The sequence below is a fragment of the Carassius gibelio genome, chromosome A2, assembly GCF_023724105.1.
Source record: "Carassius gibelio isolate Cgi1373 ecotype wild population from Czech Republic chromosome A2, carGib1.2-hapl.c, whole genome shotgun sequence".
In the NCBI taxonomy this organism is placed as follows: Eukaryota; Metazoa; Chordata; class Actinopteri; order Cypriniformes; family Cyprinidae; genus Carassius; species Carassius gibelio.
Window position 1 is genome coordinate 28,898,329 of NC_068372.1, and position 26,275 is coordinate 28,924,603.

General features: G+C 35.8%; 1 protein-coding gene and 1 long non-coding RNA gene across 3 annotated transcripts in view; one reads left to right on the top strand and one right to left on the bottom strand.

Annotated features, from left to right (window-relative positions):
* Positions 1–186: 186 nt before the first annotated feature.
* On the bottom strand, positions 187–1,513 carry LOC127937922 (uncharacterized). The gene is made up of 2 exons (XR_008148596.1): positions 1,158–1,513; positions 187–786 (listed from the first exon to the last, which is right to left on the bottom strand). It is a non-coding gene; the product is annotated as an uncharacterized LOC127937922 (long non-coding RNA).
* Positions 1,514–2,720: 1,207 nt separating this feature from the next.
* Positions 2,721–26,275, top strand: part of LOC127937785 (CUGBP Elav-like family member 5) — a 131,716-nt gene continuing 108,161 nt past the window's right edge. For both annotated transcript variants that reach the window (XM_052534304.1, XM_052534305.1), the window contains exons 1-2: positions 2,721–3,151; positions 12,897–12,979. In XM_052534304.1, coding sequence (XP_052390264.1) covers positions 2,785–3,151; positions 12,897–12,979 — 450 coding nt within the window. In that variant the 5' untranslated portion in view covers positions 2,721–2,784. The remainder of the gene's footprint in view (positions 3,152–12,896; positions 12,980–26,275) is intronic.

The following is a 26,275-nucleotide window of genomic DNA, read 5'->3' on the forward strand; positions in this document are numbered from 1 at the left end:
CGAATGCACAAGTGTATTGAATCTGTACAGTAAATAAGCAAAGCAAATACACAAATAAATACGGAAGCAGGCAAAATCTCTATTTCTGGATATGAAAAGCATGGTTTTGGTTATTTCCAAAGGATTAAATCCCGGTTTCCTTCCACTGAGCTGCCAGAAGATTACGAATGTGGGTGGAAAACACAAATGCAAAGCCATCGATTTCAGGAGAAATACCTCAGTTGATGGCATTACATGGAAAACGTTTATATTTTACTCTTGGTCCTAACTTCAAAGGGACAGTGAACTGATATTGAATATGTTCAGATGACGTTCCATGACGACTCTAGGAAAAAAGTGCAATGCTCTTACGTTCTTGTACTAACATAAATGAGACTTGTAACAAAGAAATGAGAGCTAACCAAGAATTCATGATTTTCGTGAATAGTTGAACATTTCACATAAAGCTATTGTATGACTTCAGATGACTTGTATGTAAAGCAAAAAAAGCAACACTGACTACTTTTATTGTGCTGTTTGTCAGTTTTTGTGCTTGAGTCACCATCCTCTTTCATGCCTTCAAAATAGCAGTTTGGAGCGCCATCTACCATAGCACAGATGAACAGCACCAACAGTCCACACTAGCTTCCCCACTAACAAACAAACAAACAAAAAAATAAATAAACAAAACAACAGTAGAAGTCCGGGATGCCTGATGACGTCATGCACCACCATGTACTGTGACTCCCTGATCCACTGAGCCAGTGTCTCCACTTTAGCCTTCAGCTCCCCTGGGCTGCCAAACACCTGCAAACACACACGCACACACACACACACACACACACACACACACACACACACACACACACACACACACACACACACACACACACACACACACATTATCAGACTCCCGACCTGCAGGACAAACAGTCCAGATGCTGTAACACTAGTGAGTGGTCACATAAATAATATGTTCATAAACTATTTCAAATGACTCTTTTTTTTACAATGACATAATGCACTATTTATACTGTACATGTTATTTATTTTACACATACTTGTAAACCTGTATTTAGCTGAACTTCTTGAACATATACTAAGTGTTTTTGTGAATGCATAAGCGGTTTTCATTTTGAATACCTAACCTTTACATGACCTTAATATAAATGACTTACAATCGAATACCTTAGCAACGTTTCAGAACTGTTCAACATCATATATCTCCAGTGAGTATAGAAAAGAATCACCCCCTGAAAGTAATCACATTTTGTTCCTTTTGCAGTCTGAAATGGAGACGAACACAGTTTTTGTTTCATCCAGCTGTATTTATAACATCAAAGTGAAAGATAAAACACCAACTTGTAAGAAAAATAAATAAAAAAAAGTATGCCATTGAGAAGGTGATTGATAAGCTACACCTGACTGAGTTTACAAGTCATTTTTAGGAGAGGGGTGATCCTTTTTCCGTAAATATGTATAGGTAGATTCCACAAGTCTACATGTCCGCTATCTTGGAATGGTCTATATGTCGTCAATCAAAAATAAAAATCTGTGAGTTTTTCATGATGCAGCAACATTGTGCAGCATCTGGTTGTAAAAACCTGAACAAACTTTTACAGGTAAGAATGTGTGGGTTTGTGTTTTAATATGTTTTTAAAAGTTCCTTTTAAATGTCTTTTTAGCTACAGGCTTCATCTTGTTGTGTAGTGTTAGTTTAGAAAAAGCATCTGCCTAAGTCTACTGCAGATAAAGATATTCATGCATGTGCAGCCTTACTACAGTTGTAAACAAAGACCTTGCTCTTGAGTGTAAATGGAGCAGCTCTGACTATTCCAATATGGCTGACATATAGCAGTTCCTACAATCGTTTTGTGTGTGACGTCAAGACTGTGCTGTGTAGTTCGTGAAGTTCTGCTGTGCACACCCTGGATTATGTCAAAGCTACCTAGCAGCTTTTCTTAAGAATGTAAGTGTTTTTTTTTTCCACTTTTTTGTATTGATGATAATCTTCTTATTTGACATGCAAAGCCAGAATATTTGCTTTATGTTCTTATTTTTGATCGCTTTTTTGCTGGAATATATTAGTCTCGCTTCCCTGTTCCTGTGTTTTTCTTCAAGTTTTGTAATAATAATAAAAAAGCTTAGTCTCTCTCTCTCTCTCTCTCTCTCTGGGAAAAAGGCATGTTTTATTTGGTATCTTGGAAAGTCATACAGTACATGTGCATTTTACACATTTTACAATAAATTACAGTTTTAGTCTTTCTACTCCAAAATGTAATATTTAATTAAATGTTGATTGCTGTTTCTTTGTAATTATTGTGAAATTTATTAGAAATTTCAGAAAGAAAATTGTTTCATTTGTAAGCTTATTTGGATAAAAGTATCTGCTAAATGACTAAATATAATGTTCAAAGTTTGATAAACTATGATTTTATCTATCTATCTATCTATCTATCTATCTATCTATCTATCTATCTATCTATCTATCTATCTATCTATCTATCTATCTATCTATCTATCTATCTATCTATCTATCTATCTATCTATCTATCTATCTATCTATCTATCTATCTCAGTAGTGTGTATTGGCGCAGTTGATTGGTCGGCAGGTGGCGGTACGGGTCCGCGCATGTGAGTCGTGACCGCGCTCCTCCTCCTCCTATAAGGTGCGGGGGGCGCGAGCGTGACATGTGTCGAATAGAAAGAGAGCGTCGCGCGCGTTTCCAGCTGAGCGCGTACTCTCTCCCGGCGCGTGTGCGTGTGTATGTTGTTACTATTACCGAGCTCTCCGCCGCGCGCAGAATGGCTAGATTCACCCAGACTGAAGCGAGGAGGCAGCAGCATCCTCAGCAGCATCCTCAGCCTGCCCACGCCAGCCTGCTCCTCTCTGGACCGGGGGCGGTACCGAGCCAGGCAGCGGCACCACTGCTCCTGATCCCGCACCAGCCCCAGTACGCGCACATCACCTTCCCTAAGCCCATGAACGGCTCAGAGCCCATCTCCATCAACCCCGACAACGGCACCATGAAAGACCAGGATGCCATCAAGCTGTTTATAGGACAGATCCCGCGCAACCTGGAGGAGAAGGACCTCAAACCTCTTTTCGAACAGTTTGGAAAGATCCACGAACTGACTGTCCTCAAGGACCGTTACACAGGCATGCACAAAGGTAATGATGCTTCTGATTGGCTGGTGAGGGCTTTGGCCAACATGGGTTACCTGCTATAAAATGCATTACGAGCTAAAAATATGTTGCCTCGTCATTGTTCACCGCTGCTTACTTCTAAACATCAATTTTCTTCTGTTGCGCATGTATTTATTCTGTACGCACAGAACCTGGTTTTATTTTGTACTCCTCCTGGTCTCTCATATGTAGGCTTCCACGGCCAGCACGATTACAAATGATTGACATCTGACAGCATGCTTTCACGGAATTCGGACAGAAGTCTTTTTAAGAGTAACATAGTCTGTTTTTCACGCGATACACTAATGTTTTGTGTTTGCGCACCTGGTTAACAGTTCTCATGAAAAATACATATATTTGTTTATATTGGTATTTATAACTTTTATAAACATAAGATTGTATGCACATTTGTTCCTTACACCGTGCGGGCTACCCCTGTTCTTATAGTTTACATTTATGCATTTAGCAGACGCTTTTATCCAAAGTGACTTACAGTGCATTCAGGCTATCCATTTTTTTTATCAGTATGTGTGTTCCCTGGGAACTGAACCCACGACCTTTTTCGCTGCTAATTATTTCAACAGATTTTCATCAGTCTATGCAGTTAGATGTCAGTTTAACCTACCTCTCACTTTTTAGGGTAACATGCTCGATGTTTAATGAAAATCTAAAAATCAGATTTCTGTTGCACATACTTGTATTCATCATCTACACTGTGTATTCTCTTCTTCCCCTAATTTCCGTTCTTCACATTGTTTTTAAGCAGTCACTATTGCAACTGATTTCCATCAGTGCATGCTGTCAGATGCCATTCAAACCTACCTCTATCAATCTTTTTCGAGTAGCATGGTCTATTTCTCATGTAGTACACTGATGCATTGTGTTTTTGTGCAGGTTCAGTCTGTGCACCTGCTAACATTTATATGTAATATAAAATTGGGAATATATAAACATTATTGTTTACTTAAAATATAAGCATCAACTTTGCTCTATTGCATGTAGACATGGTCTTTTGTGTCCCACGTTATATTGAGCTACACTCAGTATGACTGCAACTGATTTCCATCAATGCATGCTGTCAGATGTCATTCAGACCCGTCTGATGTTGATAGATCTGTCTTGTTATATTTCTCTTGCATTGTGCTTTTCTGCTTGTGTTCACCCATGTCATGACAACAAAAAGGATGCTGGATGTACCATGGTCATTCCCACTTGTGTATCATCACGTATTTTTGTGTGTGCTTGCAGAAGTAGGGCAGCCCAGTTTGCATGCAGATGATGCATACTAAGTGTGCGACATGCACTGTTCTTCACTATGTGAACTGAAACATTTAGTGTGAGGTTTCTCATTCACAGTAAAATGTGTACCTTACATTACGTGCTATACCCACTAAAGGTTTCATTTTCCTTTGTTTGGCATTTGAGAATTTTATTTGAGCATGTATATGCAATGCATTATTTTTCCAAATTCCCAAGCAAAATTTCATCCAAATTAATGCACCAACAGAAATTAGGACATAATGCTTTAGGAAGTAGGTGTTTTTGTCATGGATTGTAGTATTTATTTTTTAAATGGTAGGCCAGAATAGGTTCTTTATTGTAATTGAAGGTTCATTAAATAACCTTTAACATCCATGGAACCTTTTCATTTTACAAAAGGTCATTGAAAGGTTCTTTGGAGAACCAAAAATTGTTCTTCTATTTCATCACTGCAAAATAAACCTTATGGAATTTTTATAGTGTAGAACTATAAAATGTGTGTGGAAAGATTCTCAGATCATTTGGTTGTGGAAGAATTCGATGAGAAATGTTTGAAATCCTAGAAGATGCATGTGAGATTAATGGGGTCTTTTTTTTAGGATAAAAATAAACCTAAAGTCTCATTTTGCATTTGAGAAAAAAAAAGAGAGATACTAAAGCAATCTCATTTTTACTTTTTCTTTCTTAGTGGGATTAAAACTGAATCTAAATTGCATTAATAGAGTATGTACAGTATATATTACTGGATTTTAAATAACCTTAGAATAATATTTGTAATAGTAAAAGAGCTTGCATTCCTCGATTCTCTTTTGTCTAAGGCAGATCATCTCACTTGACTGAAGCTCTGATTTGATTTGAGAGCAGCGCAGACAGATTCTTGCCCAGGTATTCTGTGATTATTTCATTTATTAGTGAAAGAAAACAAAGTCCTCTAATTCATGAAAAACATCATGTTAATTGAACTTGAAAACCCATTTAAAGCAACGCACTCCTCTGTGAGTATCCGCGTCCCCCTTCCTTCTTCTGCTCAAAATATTCCTCCTTTCTGTCATGCTCAGAGGCACACACACGCTCACACACACACTGCACAAATGAATAATGGTTTATGCTCATAGGAGGGTGCGTGAGGGAGGATGAATCAATGTAGGAGGCCTGTCACACTCACAAACACACACACACACACACACACATGCTCTCTGTTGACTGCTGTCTCAGTGGGATGCTATTAGTACAGTGCTGTTAGATTATCATTTGCATTGACATTAAATTACTGCTATGAAATGTGCCTTATGAGTGCAAGACCTGCCACAATAGGCAGAGGGTGAAATCAATGGAAAACAGCATTAGATGCATATTTCAATTACCTGCTTTCACAGCCCTGCTAAAAAGAATAGCATTAAATCGGCCTAATGTGGTTCACTGGACTTAGCTGGTTTAACACTGGTTTAACTGGTCTTCCAGCCAGACCAGATGACAAGTCAAGGCACATTTGTTTACGCAGCACTTTGTAATATAATTCATATTTTACTAAATCAGCTTCACAGTAATAAACATGAATATAGTAGTGTTATTATTGCAAAATTTGTCAGTTGAAATGAATACGGTTTCAGCTGTAAAACAGACTTAAAAATTCAAAATTTAAAATTCAGTTCCATTCATAACTGTGTGAAAGTTGCAAAGTTCATTAGTTGTGAATAGGGTGAACATATGCACCGTTCATACGGGACACGTCCCAGCCATGATTTTAATGTTGCCTAAAATATCCAGGTTTTGGCTATATGCACTGTGCAGGTTGATCGTTGTGTAACATTCATGAGAGCTATAAAGAGCAAAGCAGACGGCTCCTTATGCTTTCGAATTGCTTTCACGTGTTTGTTCATTCGTTAGACTTGAAGCATTGTGGCATTCATTTTTTTTTTTTTTTTTTGTGTGCAGCGATGCTTCAAGTCAATCAACGAACAAACACGTGTGCATATTTGCATTGCTTTGATCATTCCCTCTAGATCTCACCTTCTCACACGGAGCACCACGATTGGTCGAATAATGTACAATACCTGCATGTCATTGGTCAAACTGCTCTGGATGTTTTAGGCATTATTAAGACTGCGTCCACACGGAGACGGAGCTTACCCCAATCCGATCTTTTTTTTCCTCATCTCAAGAAATTTCCGCATCCACACGAGACCGCAAATTGATGTAGTATACATGCCAGACCAGTATGTGGCGCTGTAATTCTGCTGCAGAGATACACTAAAAACAGAGAAGAAGACTTGGACTATGCTCATAAACCTTGCGCTTGGTACACAAACGAACATGGAACAATACATTTATTAATCAGTGTTAATGTTAGTTAATAAAAAGACAATCGTTCAGTGTTTGTTCATGTTTTTGTTGCTGTTACGTGACGTAGAGGTGTCTGACTAGGGGGGAGACGTGGGCTGATGACGTCATCGTTTCAGAAAATATATGGATTAGCCGTCCAGACGAAAACGCGAAGACGGCGTTTTCAAATATATCCACTCTGGGACCCGGTTTAAAAAAATAGTGGTTTCACCTTACGAAAACGCCGGATCCATGTGGACGAAACGCCTATCAGATAAAAAAATTGTGCGTATTCACAGAAACGCGTCTCCGTGTGGACGGGGTCTAAAATCCTGACTGGGACGTGTCCCGTATGAACGGCACATATGGTCACCCTAGTTATGAAGCAAACTCAGTTCAATCATAAAGCAGCTTTACAGAAGTTATTAGTATTATTCCGTTCAATTCAGTGTTGATTCAGTTAAGTTCAATAATAGTGCACAATTCATCAAATTATTAAATGAATACAGTTTCAGCTATAAAGCAGCTCTACGAAGTTCATTAGTTATGAAACAAATACTCAGTGAAACAAGTCATTATCCTGCTTTATTTAGTTCAGTTTTGTTCTCATCCAATAGAATCAGTGCAGTAAAATGTATAATATTACTTAATATTAAGTCTCTTTTAGGATACTGGATACAGGGCTGGGCAACTTCTGTCCTGTGGGCCACTGTCCTACAAAGTTTCCTCCAGCCCTTAATCAAACACACCTGAACAAGCTAATCAATGTCTTCAAGATCACAGGTGTGTTTGATTGGGGCTGGAGCTAAGCCCTGAGCTAAACAGACCAGACTAGTCAGTTTGGCTGGACTGGGAGACCAGCTAACCTCTTTAGGCTGTATAAGATTTTTTCTACATAGGCAGCATTTTTAGGCATACTATGCATGAAAGGCTGTGATAAATGGTGAATATTTTACTTGTCATGATGCCTTAAATTGTTGCCTATGTAGGTATAATTGTGCTGCTTCTAAGATTCTTATTTTGACCAAATTTTAAGGCAGCATCAAAAAAATTTGCCCTTAAGGCAATTTCAAAATGCATTGCAACAAACAATCCAAGATTACAGACCATAAAATGGGTCAGTATGCAATTAAAAAGACCTATTTTACCCAACATTTGTTTGTTATGCATATTTATGCCTATTGGAATATAATTTTGTTACAACACAAAAACAATGATCTCATCAAAATCTACAACTAGTTTTTATGAAGAGATTGGATGTGCATTTGTGTGTGTGTGTGCGTGTGTGCAATGCATTAGACAAACAGCCACAGCGGTAAACATTAATCATCACAGGCAGCATGTTTATAGGCTTCCCTTTGACCTGCATTCACATGCACACATTTAATCAGGGATGTCAATAAATGCCTGGATCGTGCCGTGCGAGTAGGTGCGTAAAAGCTTGTTGTTCAGACTAACAATGTCACTCAATGACAGCGTAAAAGTGAAGAGCGAGGTAAAGCATTGAGGTAATGACTGTTTAGCATGTTGTCATATTAGTAAATATGTCATAGGGAATATTGGTTTTGTTTTGGTAATGAACCTGGACCTGGACTGTGTGCTGTACTATGAAGTATCATAGTCATGATTCTCTATGTCTAACATTCTCTGTCTATTTTAGAATACAATATCTTTTACATGCATTTGAAAGTACGTCTCATCTTCAAAATCCAAATCCTTTTGTTACATTATAGGTCCTTCATATCGTCACATTTTTGGGACAATTTAATGCACCAGCAGAAGATCATAAAAAGGGTCTATCTATGTAATTAGAATTGTTATTTTTAGGAGAAACCCTTTTTCTATTATTAAGGTAAACTTAGACACTGAGCTCTATCAGGTAGAGGAAGAAGTCTTTATTAGTGCATGTGAAAGATTACTTATAGAAGAGCATTCCCCTCATCTACTGTAGATGTGACAGTCAGTGCAGTGTTGTTTTCACTTGATGTCCACATGCAAATAGCTGCATATATAGTGTCATAAGCTCAACTGGACCAAATACTGTATTCATTTGCATTGAATTGCTGATGATTGCTGTAATGATGTATGATGATTGCTGTAATATGATGATTCTCTTAATGTGCATTTGTTATTGTCATAAATAGTTTTTATTTTTTTAGATATGCACAGGTACAACTTATCTTTTATATTTATTATTTTTGTGCCAGCACTGTCCACATAATGAGACATCACGCAAATGGTCCAGCAGTCATTTCTACTTCAAATAAATTTCTGTTCATCCTATAATCATGCAAAACAAAATGTTTCAGTTTACACAAAAATCTGATGCAGCACAACTGTTTTCAGCATTAATAATAATAATAATAATAAATGTTTGTTGAGCAGCAGCAAATCAGCATATTATTCTGATTTCTGAAGATTATGTGACACTGAAGACTGGAGGAATGATGCTGAAAATACAGCTTTGATTACATAAATAAATTATATTTTAAAATATATTCAAACATCAAACATTTTAACTGCAATAATGCTTTTTTTAATGAGCACTTGGTGAGCACTTCTTTTGATCAGTAGCGTATCATATCATTGCCCATTTTCATTGGACACAAGAATTTGCTCTCTTTTGTGACAGTTCCAAAATCTTTTCACACATTATTGAAAAAGCATGAATTTAAAGTAAATAAGTTTACAATATATTTAATTACAGCTTATATGTACAGTATGTGTATAAATGCTCAGAGAAAAGAAGGTAGATCTTAGCTCTGAGAAATGAAGTCACAATTACACTTTTAGACAGAAACGCTGTATATAAAGATAAAGTCATATAATGTAATGGCTATTTAATGTAAGGGTAATGGAGGGTAGGAAGTCAACCCGTAATTGCATTCCATTGCCTTTCCAACATGTGAAGATAAAAAAACCTGTGAGAGGACCACATTTCTGAGCACATTTCTGATCTCTGTGTGGACAGTTCATTACGCTTCAGACAAATGGGATGCAGCTGCTAATATGTTGAATATTACCCTAATATTAATCTTCAGAATGGTATGCATTCTTCAAATCATGTGTCTTGCTGAAGTTTGATTTTGTTTTACTAAGCAATCAGATTTACTTTTTTTTTTTTGTCGATGATAAGGCTTTAAATCACAACCAGTGTAGATTTTGGCTAAAATATCTGCCACTCATCTAAATTTATTCCAGTCCTAAATCTGTTTTATGCTGAAGTTATTTGGTTGAGTTAAAACTCCCATAAATAATTGCCAATAGAGTAATTTAATTCAGAAAAATTACCTCAAAAAGGTGTCCAGAAACGGTTTGGCTTCCAGTGTATTGTGTTTGCTTGGCCAAAATGTATTTTGTATGAGAAAATGTAATTACTACTATGGAGAGATTTCAATGTAAATTATAGCCCCAAAATGCAGTGTGGGCTGTTTTTGGAGCGTTTGGGAGCAAACCGAGATTAAGTTGTTTTTATTGAGCTACAAAAACCTTTTTTTTTTTTTACATTATATCTCCCTATCATTCCCTCCCTCTCTCCCTCTTTCTTTTCCTTCCCACCAGCCTATGATGAAATGTTATCAAAAGGGGATTTTAATGGAAAATGATAAGGAGATGACGGTCATTTTCTGCTCCCAGAAAGTATTGATCCGAGCGTGATACAACACAGATGCACAGAATAACAATGCCTGAATTATTGGTCTTTATCTTAAATTAGCCAGCGTGTAATTCTCTGGTGTATAAAGCCAAAGGCAGTGTTTCTTCCTGTCCCCAATGAACCCAATCAAGATTTTGATTGCTTGTTTCTCTTAAGTTTTACATGGAATGCCATTTGCGTGATTCAGTTCTGACTGAAACCAGATATTCATGGTTTCAGAAAAATATGTAGCAGCACAACTGTTTTCAAAGCTGATAATAAGTATAAATGTTTCTGAGAAGCAAATCAGCATATAAGAATGATTCCTGAAGGATCATGTGACACTGAAGACTGGAGGAATGATGCTGAAAATACAGCTTTGCATCACAGGAATGCATCACAGGAATAGAAAACATTTAGTTTAAATTGTAATGATATTTAAACATTTTACTGTATTAAAATATAACTGTATAAAACAGTATTTAACAGTATGTAAAGGTACAAAGCTACTGGGCTGGTAAGGTGCAAAAGCTAAAAGGTACGTCTTATTTGCCCATAAATAATTCATGCTAGTACCATAAAGGTACATATTACTACTTTAAAACCATATGCATACTGCATTTCGTTGTCTTGTACCCACATGTGCAATGTTAATAAAGTTGAATTTAATCTAATCTAATATATTCTTATCTAAAGTATCACATTAGTTTTATTATCTTTTGAAAATGTGCAGCCCTAGGGACATTTGTCATTTAGCGTAATTCATTGTTCTGTTAATGCATTAATTAACGTTTACTAATAGGACCTTATTGCAAAGTGTTGCCGCCTTTTTCATATGTTCCAGCTTAACATCCAATTTCAGTAGGTAATACAGTACGTCAATGCAGGATAGTAAACTGTCAATGTCAAAACAGATTCATTGGGTCTTTAAACTACTTTTACAACATACTTAATCTGTTCTGGCATGGATGGGCTGCTAATGAGATTGTGTTGATTTAGTATGCTGTGCCAGTGTTCATGTATTATAGCGTGATATTGTTGTTGAATGGACACAGGTGTGCAAACTGAATACATATGAGAGCTGTTACACTCTCTGCTCTCTCTAAACACCGTTCCCTGTGTGTGTGTGTGATTAGTTCTACCTGAGGTGGTCCATTCGCTCCGGACATGTGGCTTCAATCAGAGGGTTGGTTTGGGTCCATATGAATGTGACTGGTTTAATTAAGGTTTACAGGTTACACTAGACTACTGCTCCTATAACGGCAATAATTACAAGCCAATTACACTGAAGCTATGAAAATATCACTGTCAGAACGATTGTCGGGAATGCTCCTGATCTCTCCAAACTGCTTTAATATTCCTTTGGATTCTTTGTCTGATCTCCGAGAGCTGGCTCCAAGGGGAAATGCAGTAGTTTTAATTCAGAATATAATTCATTTATTTGTGTCGTAATGTTTGGGAAAGGCTTAAAAAGTGAATTTGAAGATGTATTTAGAAAAGAGATTGAATAGAAAGGAGTGTGCCTCTTAACAAAGTTTTAATTAATTTTGACTTTTTTAAAATATTTTTTGCAAACTTTCTGATTAACACAAAGCAAACTTGCTAGACAGAATAAAGATTATTCAGGGTTTTAAATGCTATATTGAAAATCTGCCTAATCAGTTGATTGCTCGCCAAATGTGTATATATAAGGTGAATTAAGGCAATTTAGGACAAATATAGCATTTCAATGACAAAAGTATCTCAAATTACTTTTTCCACCCTACTTTTCTACACAGACTTGCAGATATGCTTCCGTAGAAGCCATAATTCAGTGTTAACAAACTAAACTAAGAGCTTCATTCTTTGTAGAGGTAGAGAGAGATGCATGCAACTCTCTCTCTCTCTCTCTCTCTCTCTCTCTTTTAAAACGGTCATATTTGAGAACAATTTGAGTAGTTTGCTGGGCATAGTTTCACTGGATTAATATTTCAATCGGAAAAAAAAAACCCTCACTTTTATTTAATGGTTTGCAATTTACATCTTATCTTGCTCTATTTCAGTTGTTTCTTTCTATGTCCATGGTGGTTACGGACCTTCTTTAAAACTGACATTATGCATATTATTGACTTTGACATATTGCTTGTGATGCCCTTCATTTGTAAGACATGTATAAAAGCTGATACTAAATTAATAAATAAAACAGATGTAAATGCATGTTAATTCTAAGTCATACTATTACTCATAAATAACAATACTATTTCTTTAGACGTAGAATAATACATAACATAGCAAACACATACAAATGCCTTGGCAAGTCAACAAAGCAGAACAGAACAGAGTTTTGCACAGGCAGACATCACACGTTTGCCTCAGAACATGTAAAAATCTAGTTTACTACTGTTTTCATTTTGCATGTCTTTGTGATAAATAGCAGCATGGAAACGTAAAACACAGAGCTTTGGTACATGAGTGCATGTGTGTTTTGAATAGGTGTGTGCAGTTCTGTATCTCATTCTTGTCTCATTTTTACAGGCTGTGCATTCCTCACCTACTGCGCTCGTGAATCAGCCATCAAAGCCCAGAATGCATTGCATGAACAGAAGACTCTACCAGGGGTATGTCTCTTTTGATCTCTCTCTATATTTCTCTAATGGCTTTTTGTTTCATCTATTTCAGGCATAAAATGTCTAACCGTTGAACACAGTTCAGTTACAACTTCAAATGACACAGTTTTTTTGGTACTTCTGTGTTCTACAGATGTATTTTCCATTTTTTTGCAACATGCAATCAAGACTATATTTGTAGGAAAGCTTGGAATGAAAATGGAATAGTTCACCCAAAAATCACTCCATGTTTTCTTCAAAGTCTTTTCATGAAAATCTACTTAAATGCACCAAAAAAAATAAAAAAATAAAAAAGATTTACTCAGAAATTGCTCACAAATAATTACAAAGAAACAAGTGGCAAGCAACAAATTGAATAATACATGAAATGTTGAAGTAGAAAGATTGAAATAGTATTTTTTATTATTATTATTATTTACATTACTTTGTAAAAAAAAACCTATACAAACTATATGGGTATTCAAGGGCAGGCTTTAAAATGGTTAAGATTCTACCTGTCTGATCACTACCATTTTGTTTATTTCAATGGGGAGTCATCTCATTTAACACCAGTAAAATAAGGGGCACCACAGGGATCTGTCCTAGGTCCTCTGCTATTTTCAATATATATGTTGTCCCTAGGTAATATTATAAGAAAACACGCAATTAATTTCCACTGTTATGCTGATGATACTCAACTATATATCTCAACAAGACCAGATGAAACTTCTAAATGATCTAAGCTAACAGAGTTTAACAAAGGTATAAGTGAGTAGAAGAGATTTTTGGGGGTAAACTATCGTACTGAAAGTAGTGGAAGCGTCCATTTTCCTCCTCAAATTTTAATCTCTGTAACATTCCTGTAACGTCTGGTGGTCTTTGATTCTTAGGGCAAACAGGTCCATCAGAATCTTGTGTGTGGCATATGTTAGACATTATATTTCTTAATGCCTTTTGCTCTGTGCTGTCAGTCTGCTTAAGTTAACCTCACACAGAAATCCCCTGCTAACTTAATGTTGTGTGCATGATGGCAGAGCAGAGAAGATATAGCAGATATACTGAGATTAATGGTGTCTTTTTCACAAGAAGCTTTTTCGTATCCGTTTGAGATACATTTAACCTCTTTAAACTGCAGTTGTGATCTTGAAGAGATTTCTCTTTCCTACACTCTTAAAAGAAGAGTTCACCCAAAAAATGTACTCACCCTCAGGCCATCCAATATATAGACAAGTTTGTTTCTTTGGAGAAATGTAGCATTGCATCACTTGCTCACCAATGTATCCTCTGCTGTGAATGGGTGCCGTCAGAATGAGAGTTCAAGCAGCTAATAAAAACATCACAGTAATTCACACCGCTCCATTCCATCAATTAATGTCTTGTGAAGTGAAAAGCTGCATGTTTGTACAAAACAAATACACTATTTTTAACTTCAAACCATTGCTTCTGGCTATAATATGATTCCTTTGTCCATAATATTGCTTTCTCCAATGAAAGTTGTCTTGTCATGTGAGAAATATGCAAAACTCAAGCACAATTGATAAGTGAAAACAAAGCAAAACTAGAAGGATTTTGATTTGAGAGGACAGCAGGACACAAAGTGTTATTATGGATTATGGACTCATATTTTGGCAAGAAACGACTTTCAGTGAATTATAATTTTTCAGCAAAGTGTTCCTTTACCAGTAAAGGTTCCAAAAGGGTTTTTGCAGTGATGCCATTGAAAAGCCATTTTTGGTTCAGGGAACAGTTCTTAAAATAACCATTTTCTTTTAGCGTGAAGAACATTGTAAAAGTCCAAAGAACCTTGTCCACGACCTTTTGTGAAATGGAAAGATTCCATGAATGTTAAAAGTTCTTCACAGAACCAGCAATGCTAGCAAAGAAGCTTTATCTTAAAAGTGTATGTGCAGAAATGGAGTTGTATATTTAGATGACGTGGTTTCCATTGGGAATGTAGCATGAGTTAATCAGAGGTGAGCTATAGGGTTTGTTTGGCTCATGTGCTCATGTTGGACTGTCATGAGTAGACATGTGGCTGCACATTCATACGCTCCCATGGGATCTATCGCTGCCGTGAGCCAGCTGCTGGAAAACACAATGCTGGAAAAGGATAGCAGTAGATTTATGTAAAGGTTACAAACATTAACCTTGTTGGATCGCACACACAGATGTAGAAAAGCACAATATGAATACATCCATACAGTATATGCACTTCTGTAACTTATGCACAGATACACACACAGCTGAATCTCACGAAACCTACCAAGAACATTTCCAGGTCACATTTTACACACTGTAAAAAATCCAACTCACAAAAAGTTAGACTAATGATTATATTTTAGTTAACTGGACAATTAAATGCAAAAATGTTGGCTTAACTAGTGAAAAGACGACAATTGTTAGACCAACCTAGTATTACTTGTAAATATTTGATTTGTAAATGCAAGTTAACAAGCATACAAGTTGGGTTGGAGGTTGGAGGATGCGCACTGTAACGACAATGGAATTGGCACATTTGTTTTTTTACTGATTATATTATTTAACCTATTTAAATAGTAATTTTGCAGTATTTATTATTATTATTATTATTAGGTCCTTCTGCACAGTAAATTATTATAATACTTTTGATCATTTTCAGATTAAGATGTATATTATAAGCCCTGAATGTGTCTGAATGGAGCCCAATTATAGAACTGGTTGTCTTAAAAAGGAATGAGCTACTTTTAGTTTGAGGTGTGTGTGTGTGTGTGTGTGTATGTTTGGAGTGGGGTCACTGTAAAAGAGAGCAGTAGAGCATAATTTTAGGCTGGAGAACCTATTTCAGGAGCAGACGGGGTGTCAGTGGAATAACAGTCAGTCATGTGACACCTGAACTGGTTTAGAAACAGGAAACAGCTGTCACTCACTGGTTTGTTTTTTTGGCTGGCTGAGTTTCATTCTGTTCTGGGACTGGGACAAAGGGTTTTGGTTAATTTGGTTTTGCAAGATTTAGTTTGGGCTTCATTAGTCACGCCGAACCAGATGTTTGACAATTGGCATCATTTTCCTAATCAGATGCAATGCAATTAACCAGCAAGTGATGTCATTTGGGAATGAAATAAAAGGTTTCCACAAAAATATTGAGCAGCACAACTGTTTTCAACATTGATAATAATAGAAAATGATTCTTGAGCAGAAAATCAGCATATAAGAATGATTTCTGAAGACTGTATGATGCTGTGTGACACTGAATGATGCTGAAAATTCAGCTTTGCATTTCTTAAATAAATTATATTTTACAATATATGCAAACAGACAGCAGTTATTTAAATTGTAAGAATAAAAAATATCTAAAATCTTTATTATATAAATGCAGCCTTGGTGAGCATGTGAGACTTCTTCAAAAACTTTATAAAACCTTAACAACCCTAAACTTTTGAACAGTAGTGTTTCATAATAATATTATTATAAAATACAATGTTCTAATGTAATATTGTTGTGCCATGTTATACTTCACTTTTACTTTCAGTGTGGATTGTAAGTTATATTTTATAGTTTTTATTTCGTACGTGATGTTTAGATGAGGGTAAACCTGATAAAACTGTCCAAACAAAGAGAAATATCTTGTTTACTTCTAACCACCTTTATCAAACTTAAAATGAATGAAATCATCATGAAGCTCACAAACTTTGCCAAACCAACCAACCAATTTGTGCTCTGATGTGTTCATTGCAATAACTTAGGGACTCGTAAAAATGAATTGTTGGATTTTTTTGCCATTTTTGAATCCAGTGTGCAGGTTCAACTAAAACAGCATTTGCAATAGAGTTAATAGATTTAATGCAAAACAGATGAATTGAGGGCAAAATCTATCACATATATTAATCACATACTAATCTTGATTAATGTATGTTGTATTGTTATCAAGGGTGTGACCTAGTCAACCCTGTTGTATAATTCACAGATTTCCCATGAAGTCAGACGATGCAACTGAAATGTCTGATGGAAATTTATGGTGTGTGATTGCGCCGTTTCCTTTCTTTCCTTTTATTTAAGAGCTCTATCGGGTTGTCAGATTGTATTGTTGTACTATGAGGAATTATTGCGCTCTGGTTGGTTCAGCCACAAGAACTACAATATAATTCATAACTAGGGTATTTATCAGAGTGATGTCTGGGAAGCAGTAAGAGAAGAGAGACGGAGCGCAAAAGAATATAAATAGAGGGAGGTGGAAGATGAATAGAGTAATATATGCAGGAATACGCTGGGGCGCATCAAGTTTAGAGGAAAGGAAAGTAAAAAGAGAGATGGTATATGCAAACAGGGTGACAAGGGTCATGTTGACAGCCTTAGGCATGTATGTGCACTTCTGAGTGTGTGTGTGTGTGTGTGTGTGTTGAACAGAAAGCCACAGCGGGCCGGCAGAGTTCCTGCATCTCCATTAAGTGTCTGTGGAAAGCAGGCATTGGAGCTCAAGAGGTCAGAAGAGGAAGATGAGAGAGACAGAGAAACAGCGAGTCTTACACTTGTTTTGCATTTGTGCAAGACATTACTGGACAGTTGGGACAGAAAGGCCATTCTTTTTCATCTCAAAATAAAAAAACACTGTAAAATGAGATCAGAGGCCGGAGAAATACATATGAATGCCCGCTGACGGCACGTTTGCCAGCCTGACATCTGGCCTGTAATTTTTCCATTCTTGTCCATTTATTTTTCTTCCAATTTTTTAATAGTCAATATGAAATGCAGGGTTCCTACAGTCATGGATGGATGGATGGATGTATATATATTAGTGGTGGGCCGTTATCGCCGTTAACGTGCTGCGTTAACGCGAGACTCTTATCGGGCGATAAAAAAAATATCGCCGTTAATCTATTCTCAAAATTGGGTTGGGAGCTGGGTCTATACTAAGCAAGCTATGATGACTTTCACCTTGATATTTTATATAACCGACTGGCTGAGGCCAGCCTAAAAAGATGCTCAGGACAGTTGACGGGACACTGCTGCGCATCGTCACGAAAGCTTATCTTTCTCACGTGTTGTTAAGTCTTACCGCTTGTCGACTTAAACATTAAAGCATCCAAAAACTAGACGCGGAAAAGCTGAACAGAGTAGCGCGTGCAGTTAGGCGCGCACGAGAGAGAGAGCCGCGTATCACGGACAGTGACACTGAACCGAGCTCTCTTCTGCGAAGTTCACCTCGAAGTTCCTCCTGCACCCGAACGAACAAATGCAAATCGCAGTTTGAACAAACGAAAAGATGTGAAAGAGCCCAATTCAACACCCACCAATTCAATGGCGACAAATACATACAAAATATGTCAAAATATCCACCTTGGAAATTAAGATCGAGAAAACTGTCAGTTATTTCTTAAGTGAAAGTAAACAGTTGAGGGGAAAAATGGGATGTGTATTATACTGGATACGTTCATGGTCTCTTAAAGTGACCGCGTCTAATTTAGCTGCTGGCTGCTGTAATGTTAATCCAAGAAAATAATAATGAAAATCACTCACTGCTCTTGATTGAATTTCTTTGTAGTTTTAACAGTCAAACCAAAAATTTTTCAGAAACCAGATATAATTTTTGATATAGCAAAACTGTAATAATGGTGTCTGAATAAATGTAGGTTTGATTGTATATTTCATTTTTAAATTGAAGACTATCCAGTGCTATTATTTGGTTTCTGTACCTTGACACCTACAAACTTAAAAAAAAAAAAAAAACTTAAACATTGGTGTGAAACAGGAGTAATGTTGTTTGAACCTTGTGCAATGTGGAATTAGTTTACAGCTTTTTCAAGCACTTTGTGATACATTTTGGAAACAGGAGATGAGCCCCTTTTCTAATGCACCACCTAGCTTGATAAACCCCTTCTCAAAGACTTACTGTTTGTCAATTTTATTTGGGTAACACATATTTTGAATGCCTTCAGAATTCGAATGAGCCATTTTAATCTAGATTAATCTAGATTAATTTCAATATCACAGTGAGATTAATCTAGATTAAAAAAATTAATCTATGCCCACCTCTAATATATATATATATGTATGTATGGATGAATGGATGGATGGATGTGTATGTATGTATGTATGGATGGATGTGTATGTATGTATGTATGGATGGATGGATGGATGGATGGATGGAAGGATGTATGTATGGATGGATGGATGGATGTGTATGTATGTATGGATGGATGGATGGATGGATGGAAGGATGTATGTATGTATGTATGTATGCATGTATGCATGTATGGATGGATGGATGGATGGATGGAAGGATGTATGTATGTATGTATGTATGTATGGATGGATGGATGGATGTGTATGTATGTATGTATGGACGGATGGACGGATGGATGGATGGATGGATAAGAGTAGAATACCAGCACTACAAGATATCCGATATATCGATATAAAAATAAATTAGCTCATTTTATATTGGCTAGAAATCAGTTTTGTGCAATCTTATTATAATGTTTTTAAACATTCAGTAATCATAAAGGACTGGTCAAATCATGGAAATGTATTGGTCAAATGGTGTATGGAACCTGGAAACGCCATCAAATTCCATTTGATTCAGCCGAACTCAACTTACATTAATTTGTTCTAGTTCAGTAAAGCTTTTGAATCCCTGCAGGGCCAATTTACAGGAAGGCACAGCGATAACAGGAAAAACCATTGTGGACACACAGTCTGCATATATTTAGGGAAATTAAGGAGCGGAGGGGAAAAAATGTGAAAAGGGAGGCCTGGACGTCAGTGGTGCTCTGTGTGTTGCTTGTGTTATACGATAAACAATTCTGATGCTGTGTCAAGTCGCCAATGCAAAATCTAGACTCTAAAGCTAAACCCGTTGAGTGTATAATGTGGCTATAGGGGTCTATAATGGTTTTCATCACTATGTATAGACTGTAAATAGCAGTTGTGTGTTTTCAATAACTCTGAGGCTTTGGGAAGCATCACAGCTGGGAGTCAATCTCAATAGAGCTCAGCTGAAGATACACAGGATCTGTGTGTGTGTGTGTGTTCAATCTCTATCCGCTGTTCTCGACATCCTTCAGTGAGGCACAGCTTGAGGGATCTATAGTTGCCATAGAAACGGCAGCAAGCCTGTTATCAGTGTAAGTGTATTGAGAAAAAATGCAATTTCAGCCAGCACACACACACACACACACACACACACACTGCCAGTGGATGACCGTAGTTTTCTTTGCCATCTTGTTTTATAGCTCATCTAAAGGTAGTGCAAAGCAAAAAGAAGCAAACATCTCTCCATTTATTCTCTAACTCTCTCTCTCTCTCTCTCTCTATATATATATATATATATATATATTCCATATATTAAGAGAGAGATGAAGAGAGAGAGAGAGAGAGAGAGAGAGAGAGAGATACTTAGGCGAAAAAATTTAAATAAACAACAACAAAAATAAATGTTAAATAGAAGTGGTCAGTTTTCTTTTAATCAATATCAATCAAATCAAAAGTTACAGTACAGACATATACAATATTATTTATTAATATTTATTTCAAATAAGTGCTGTTCTTTTTTTGACTTTTTATTCATCAAAGTACTATACAAACTATTATATCTGTTCTTATATTCTACATGTATTCTATATATTTGGATATACACATTTATAATTATATATATATATACACACACACACACACACGCACAAATATATGTTTTTATTTGTCTGTGTATATGTAGTTAGAAATATATGTAAATATATAAAATATTTATAGAATATGAGAATAAATTGTTCTGATTATTATTAAGACATCAAACATTTATATCTTTTGTCATGTTGTTGCTATTGCTTTATTAAAGCAATTAACCACTCGATGAAATGTTTACAGACGTTTCATCATTTCGTTTTTGCCTCTGTGTGAAGAGAATGCTGAGAAGCACTTGTTAACCGTGTTAAAATCACAGTAAAGCACAACATTTCATGTGTTATTGCTTTAATGAGCCACTAGAGACCCTAAACTATAGTTCTGAGTAAATCTGTACTACTTTCGGGCTCATCTCAGCTCAAGTCTTTCCTTTCCTGTATGCTACTGTTTTCTGCAATGGCTGAATATGAGAATGAGGCCTTTTACATAACAAGTCATAGAGAGAGAAAGAGAGACAGAGAGAGAGAGAGAGAGAGTTCCATGTTGCTGCCACTTGGCAATGACCTACAATGTAGGCGCACACAGTCACACATCACAACGAATAACGATCCAATGCTGCACTCATGAATTCTAGGTCACTAAGTCCCGCCCCCATGGATGCTTTTCTTTTTTCATTTCAAAGTGCAGCAGTAATGCAATGTACTGCTGGAGATGGCCTGAGGCAAGTGTGTGTGCACGTTTATTTATGAGTGCACTTTGTACATATGTATGCAGTTATATACTGGTGTGTGTGTGTGTGTGTGTGTGTGCCCCTCAGCAGCTGGAGTTGTGATTTCTGCTGTCAAATTCTCCATGTTGTCTTTCATCCTTAGTGGTCACACCACATTTGCCTCAAAAATAGACCTGTCCGAGTGTGTGTGTGAACTTGTTTTTACTACTTTGTGAGGAAGATTGCATAAATCAGACCCCACAAAGACAGGATCTATTATAGTAGACTATAAAATGACTAAATATACTATCATCTAAACCTGTTTGTCCCTAAACCTGATCACAGTTTGAGACATTTTCTGAGATGAAAACCTGAAAATCGTTAAACTCAAGCGTACATCTCCATTAAATCTCATTGCTGCCTTGGAGAAATAATTACATTGTTAATATGATCATAATTGTCGCTTTTCTCTTAACTTTTACATCATCAGTGGCTTCTCTGTGTATTGATGTTTGTTTATTCAGTCCTGAAGGGTATCCAGCATGAAAGAGCCATGTTGGTTTTATTAGGACTGATGTAGTCTCACAAGGCTCGCCCACAAAAAAATGGGAATATGATATTCAAAATCACAAGAGTGCTTGGAATTTATTGAGAAAACTTTTCGTTTTCAAGGCTGCATTTATTTAATTAAAAATACTGTAATATTGTTAAATATTATTATAATTTGAATGAACCATTTTCTATTGTAAGATATGTTAAGAAGTGATTTATTCACGTCATGCACACTGAATTTTCAACATCATTACTCCAGTCTTCAGTGTCACATGTTGATCCTTCAGAAATCATTCTGATATGCTGATTTGCATAATGCCTATTGTTGCATTGCATCATTGTTACTTTTTGTGATAAAACCAAATGTGCATTTTGTGATATTGCCCATGCACATTTTTGTGATGTGTTTGTATGAAAAGCTTGTTTGTTTCCTATAGAGCGTTCCAAATCAGTGATGTATGAATTTTACTGACACTGTCTGTGAATGGACCTGTGAGTTCTATCTACAGTGAGAACGTGGCCGCAGTGGATCTGTGGTAAATGTTATTGACAAGCAGCTATTTTAGGTCTCGCTCACGGCTGCTGAACACATGAAGAACTGCTGTGTTTGGCACCAAATAGCGCTGTCATTTTGTTAGTGTTAGTGAGCGTGATGCTAAGCTCTCAGTGTCCTGCTTGATTTACTGAAGTTGATGTGAAGAGGCTTTCTGCAACATCTCAGATGGTCCGTCCGGTCCTGAGTGGGCTTACAAGGCCAGTGTCGGCAGTATTGCAGTATATATATATATATATATATATATATATATATATATATATATATATATATATATATATATATATATATATACAGTATATATAAAATTTATAACACTTTAAGGTGTCCTTGTTACACTTGTTACATGTACTTACTATTATAGTTACATAATTACAATGAAATATGCATAATTACATGTAAGCAATCCTAATCCAAACCCAAATCCTTACCCTATTCATATAGTAAGTACATGTAGTTAATTAATATTACTCAGTGCTTATATGTAAAAAGGACACCTTAAAATAAAATGTGTCCAAAAGTTGTAATATCTTTTTGCATCATAATTTTTTTTTATATACATATTAATGTATTTATGTATTTCCTCAGAAGCTGTGTGAAACAGAGGTGTTTTCTCAATCGGAGAAACAAGGATATTAATCAGCCAAGTAGTTATTGATGCCTACACTGCAAAAAAATCTGACAAGCAAAATGACTCCAAAAAACTAAAATTGATCAAAATCATGCTTAAAACAAGAGAAAAAAAAGTCATAAAAAAAATAAATAAATAATATTCAAAGTGAAGACAGGATTTTTGACATACTTTTTCTTTGGTAAAACAATTTCTCCGAAAACAAGGCTTAATAGCTCGTATATTAAGTTTTATATCATATAGTAATTTTACTTCTGGAGTAAATGTAATTTGTTTTAAGAAAGCTTCGATATCTTGGTAAAACTTTACTTACTGTACGTAAAGCCTTTATATATGATGCATTATAAAAGTATTTTTAATGTTTTAATTATACCTTGTTATGGACTTTATGATGCATTGTGTGGTCTCATGAATAATCATAACCACTGTTATAATACTCATCTGTCCATAGAACCCACCTTTATGAATTTTAATGCATTAAAACTCATGACAATCAACCAATTTTAGATGTACAGTAACAAGGAATTTGATATTATAATCCATTTGAACTTTGGTGACGAGATATAATGTATTATAAGATGAATGCCTTAATAATGCATTATACATAAAGGCGTTAAGTAAAGAATTACTAATGTTTATAATAGAAAGCATGACAAAAGTAAGCTAAATAAGCAAATCATTTTTGCAGTGTAATGCATTTATGCATCTTTAGCATCAATACAACATCTATATTTAATATCTAGTTCTGGTTTCATTTAGGACTGATTAAGTTTTGCAATGGTTAATGGCCTCCAGTGTTACATTGTCTACATAATTTATACAAATTTCATGATCAATATTGTATTCGGTTTACTTTGATAGATGCTCTTAGCAGCGATTCAAATGCTTGGGGGTGTTGGTTTACAGTGTTGGGAAACTAAACAAATTAGTGTATTTGACTGGTAAATAAATCTGTAAAACAGCATGTGTATCATAAATGCATCAGTTTAGGGTGAAAAATAAGAGCAACATACAGGTGAGTAATTGATGACAGAATATAATTATTTTTTTACTTTAATAACTCAAAGCACAAACTGGATTTTCCCTCCACCCCATCCACCAGCTTGTTTGTGTATGAATTCTTCTGCCAAAGAGAGAGCGGATGAAACGATGGCTATGGAAGGATTAAAGGATTCCTGCTATAAATGGACTGTTTTGTTCCTGATTAGCTTTATGAATTATAACGAGACTCGAGAATCTCATTTTCCCTTCTGCGTGTGCTGTCGTTTGGCTTTGCCAGTTTCAGATAGAGTGAGAATATGTAAGAAGAAGAATTTAATACGATTCAATACTGTTTATGTTGCATATGAAATCACACACTAGCGATACACACATATACAGGTATGCACATATCACATGTGGACATTAAAATGAAAAATACTGGTTCAAAACAAAGTGAACTGAAATAAACTAAATGAAATGGGTTGAAAAACTAATAAATGGAATAAAATAAAAATAGAAATAAGGTGTAAATAAGGAAAAAAGAGCAATAAACTCTTGATCTTATATTCAAAAATAATACAATTAATTAATTAATTAATGAAATCCACTGAAATATATATATATATATATATATATATATATATATATATATATATATATATATATATATATAATCCATGAAAAATTGTAACTAAATGAAATGTAAAAATCTAATAAAAATAATAAAAAATAAAATAAGGAGTAGGGAATAATGTTTTTTTCTTTTTTTTTTCTTTTTTTCTGTCTTTCTATTTTCTTTTTTTTTTATCTTTAGGACTAGTAAACACTAACGACCTTGTTGTTTTATGTAAATTACAGCGGTTACTGTACATTCACTTGTTGATGGCGAGAGCTTTGGAGAGACAGGGCAATATTACAAACTAAAGGTCACTGTCTCAGACCCCATTACTGTCCAAGACGCTTTATCATTCCCAGAATATCCCATCAGCGCACACATCTCTGCCTTAGTCTGCACTTCATTTCTTCTGTTTGCTTTCGCAGGCCTTTCTCATTTTCACAAAAGATGGAGCTATTCATTTTGCTTTTGTGTTCGGCCCACCTCATGACAGATAATGCAGCTGTGGCCCACAGGAGGGAAGAGCGTCTCTCTGTCTGTCTCTGTTTTCACCATGGCTTTAATGCATGGGTGAAAAAAAAAGAGTCTCCCTATAGGCGATATAAAAAGAACACATAAAGCCACAAAACAAGGAGGGAATAGTTCACCTCAAAATGAACGTTCTGTCATCATCATGAAAGATATTTGTGACTGAGGCCCTTAAGCTCCAAGAGCATTATATATTATATACAGTATGTAGTCCATATCACTTGAATGCTGTATTCCAAATATATTCAGATATCTTATCATAGCTTTCTGTGAAAAACAGACCCAAATACATTGTTCGCTGCTATGATGCTACATTTTATGTTTAACTGATGTGATTTGGAAAAAGGTACACAACAGAGGGGACGGTTTTAGGCGCATTATGTAAATGTTAGTTTGCTGATCACATAAACTAATTAAATGACTTTAGAAAACATACACTTGAATGCTAAAACGTAGGAACACGTGCGTATGATGATCTTTACTATATGATGGTTAAACTTTGCAGTTAACTTGCAGATCACATGTGCGCTGAACCGTGAGGCATTAGAGTTTGGTGTTGTGAAGTTACGGAGCCCCGCACATGACATGCAAGAAAAAATAAATAAATTGTGCGCACAATTTACTAATTCGTTCCCTCAGTGTACTAAAACATGCACACGATTACTATTGCGTTCCCTCGATTTGATAAATTGTTTGGCAAATCGAGTGAACTAATTAGTAAATCGTGTGCACAATTTATAAACCGAATGAACGAAATAGTAAATCGAGGAACGTAATAGTAATCGTGTGCATGTTTTGGTACATTGAGGGAATGAATTAATAAATCGTGCACACAATTTAGCCTACCATTTTTTTCTTGCATGTCATGTGCGGGGCTCATGGATTTCTCTTTACCAAGTGTGTTTTTAAGGTTGTTGACATATAGTGTGAAGATAAAAGTTAACACTTTACAGTAAGTATTTTATTAGTTACCATTTAGTTAACTGCATTAGTGAACAGTGAAAATTACTTCTGAACCATTTATTAATCTTAGTAAATGTTAATCTCGACATTAACTTATACTGTACATTAATAAAATCTAAAAAGTTGTATCTGTTAACATTAATACACTGTCCTAACATGAACATTTTTGATGTTGATGT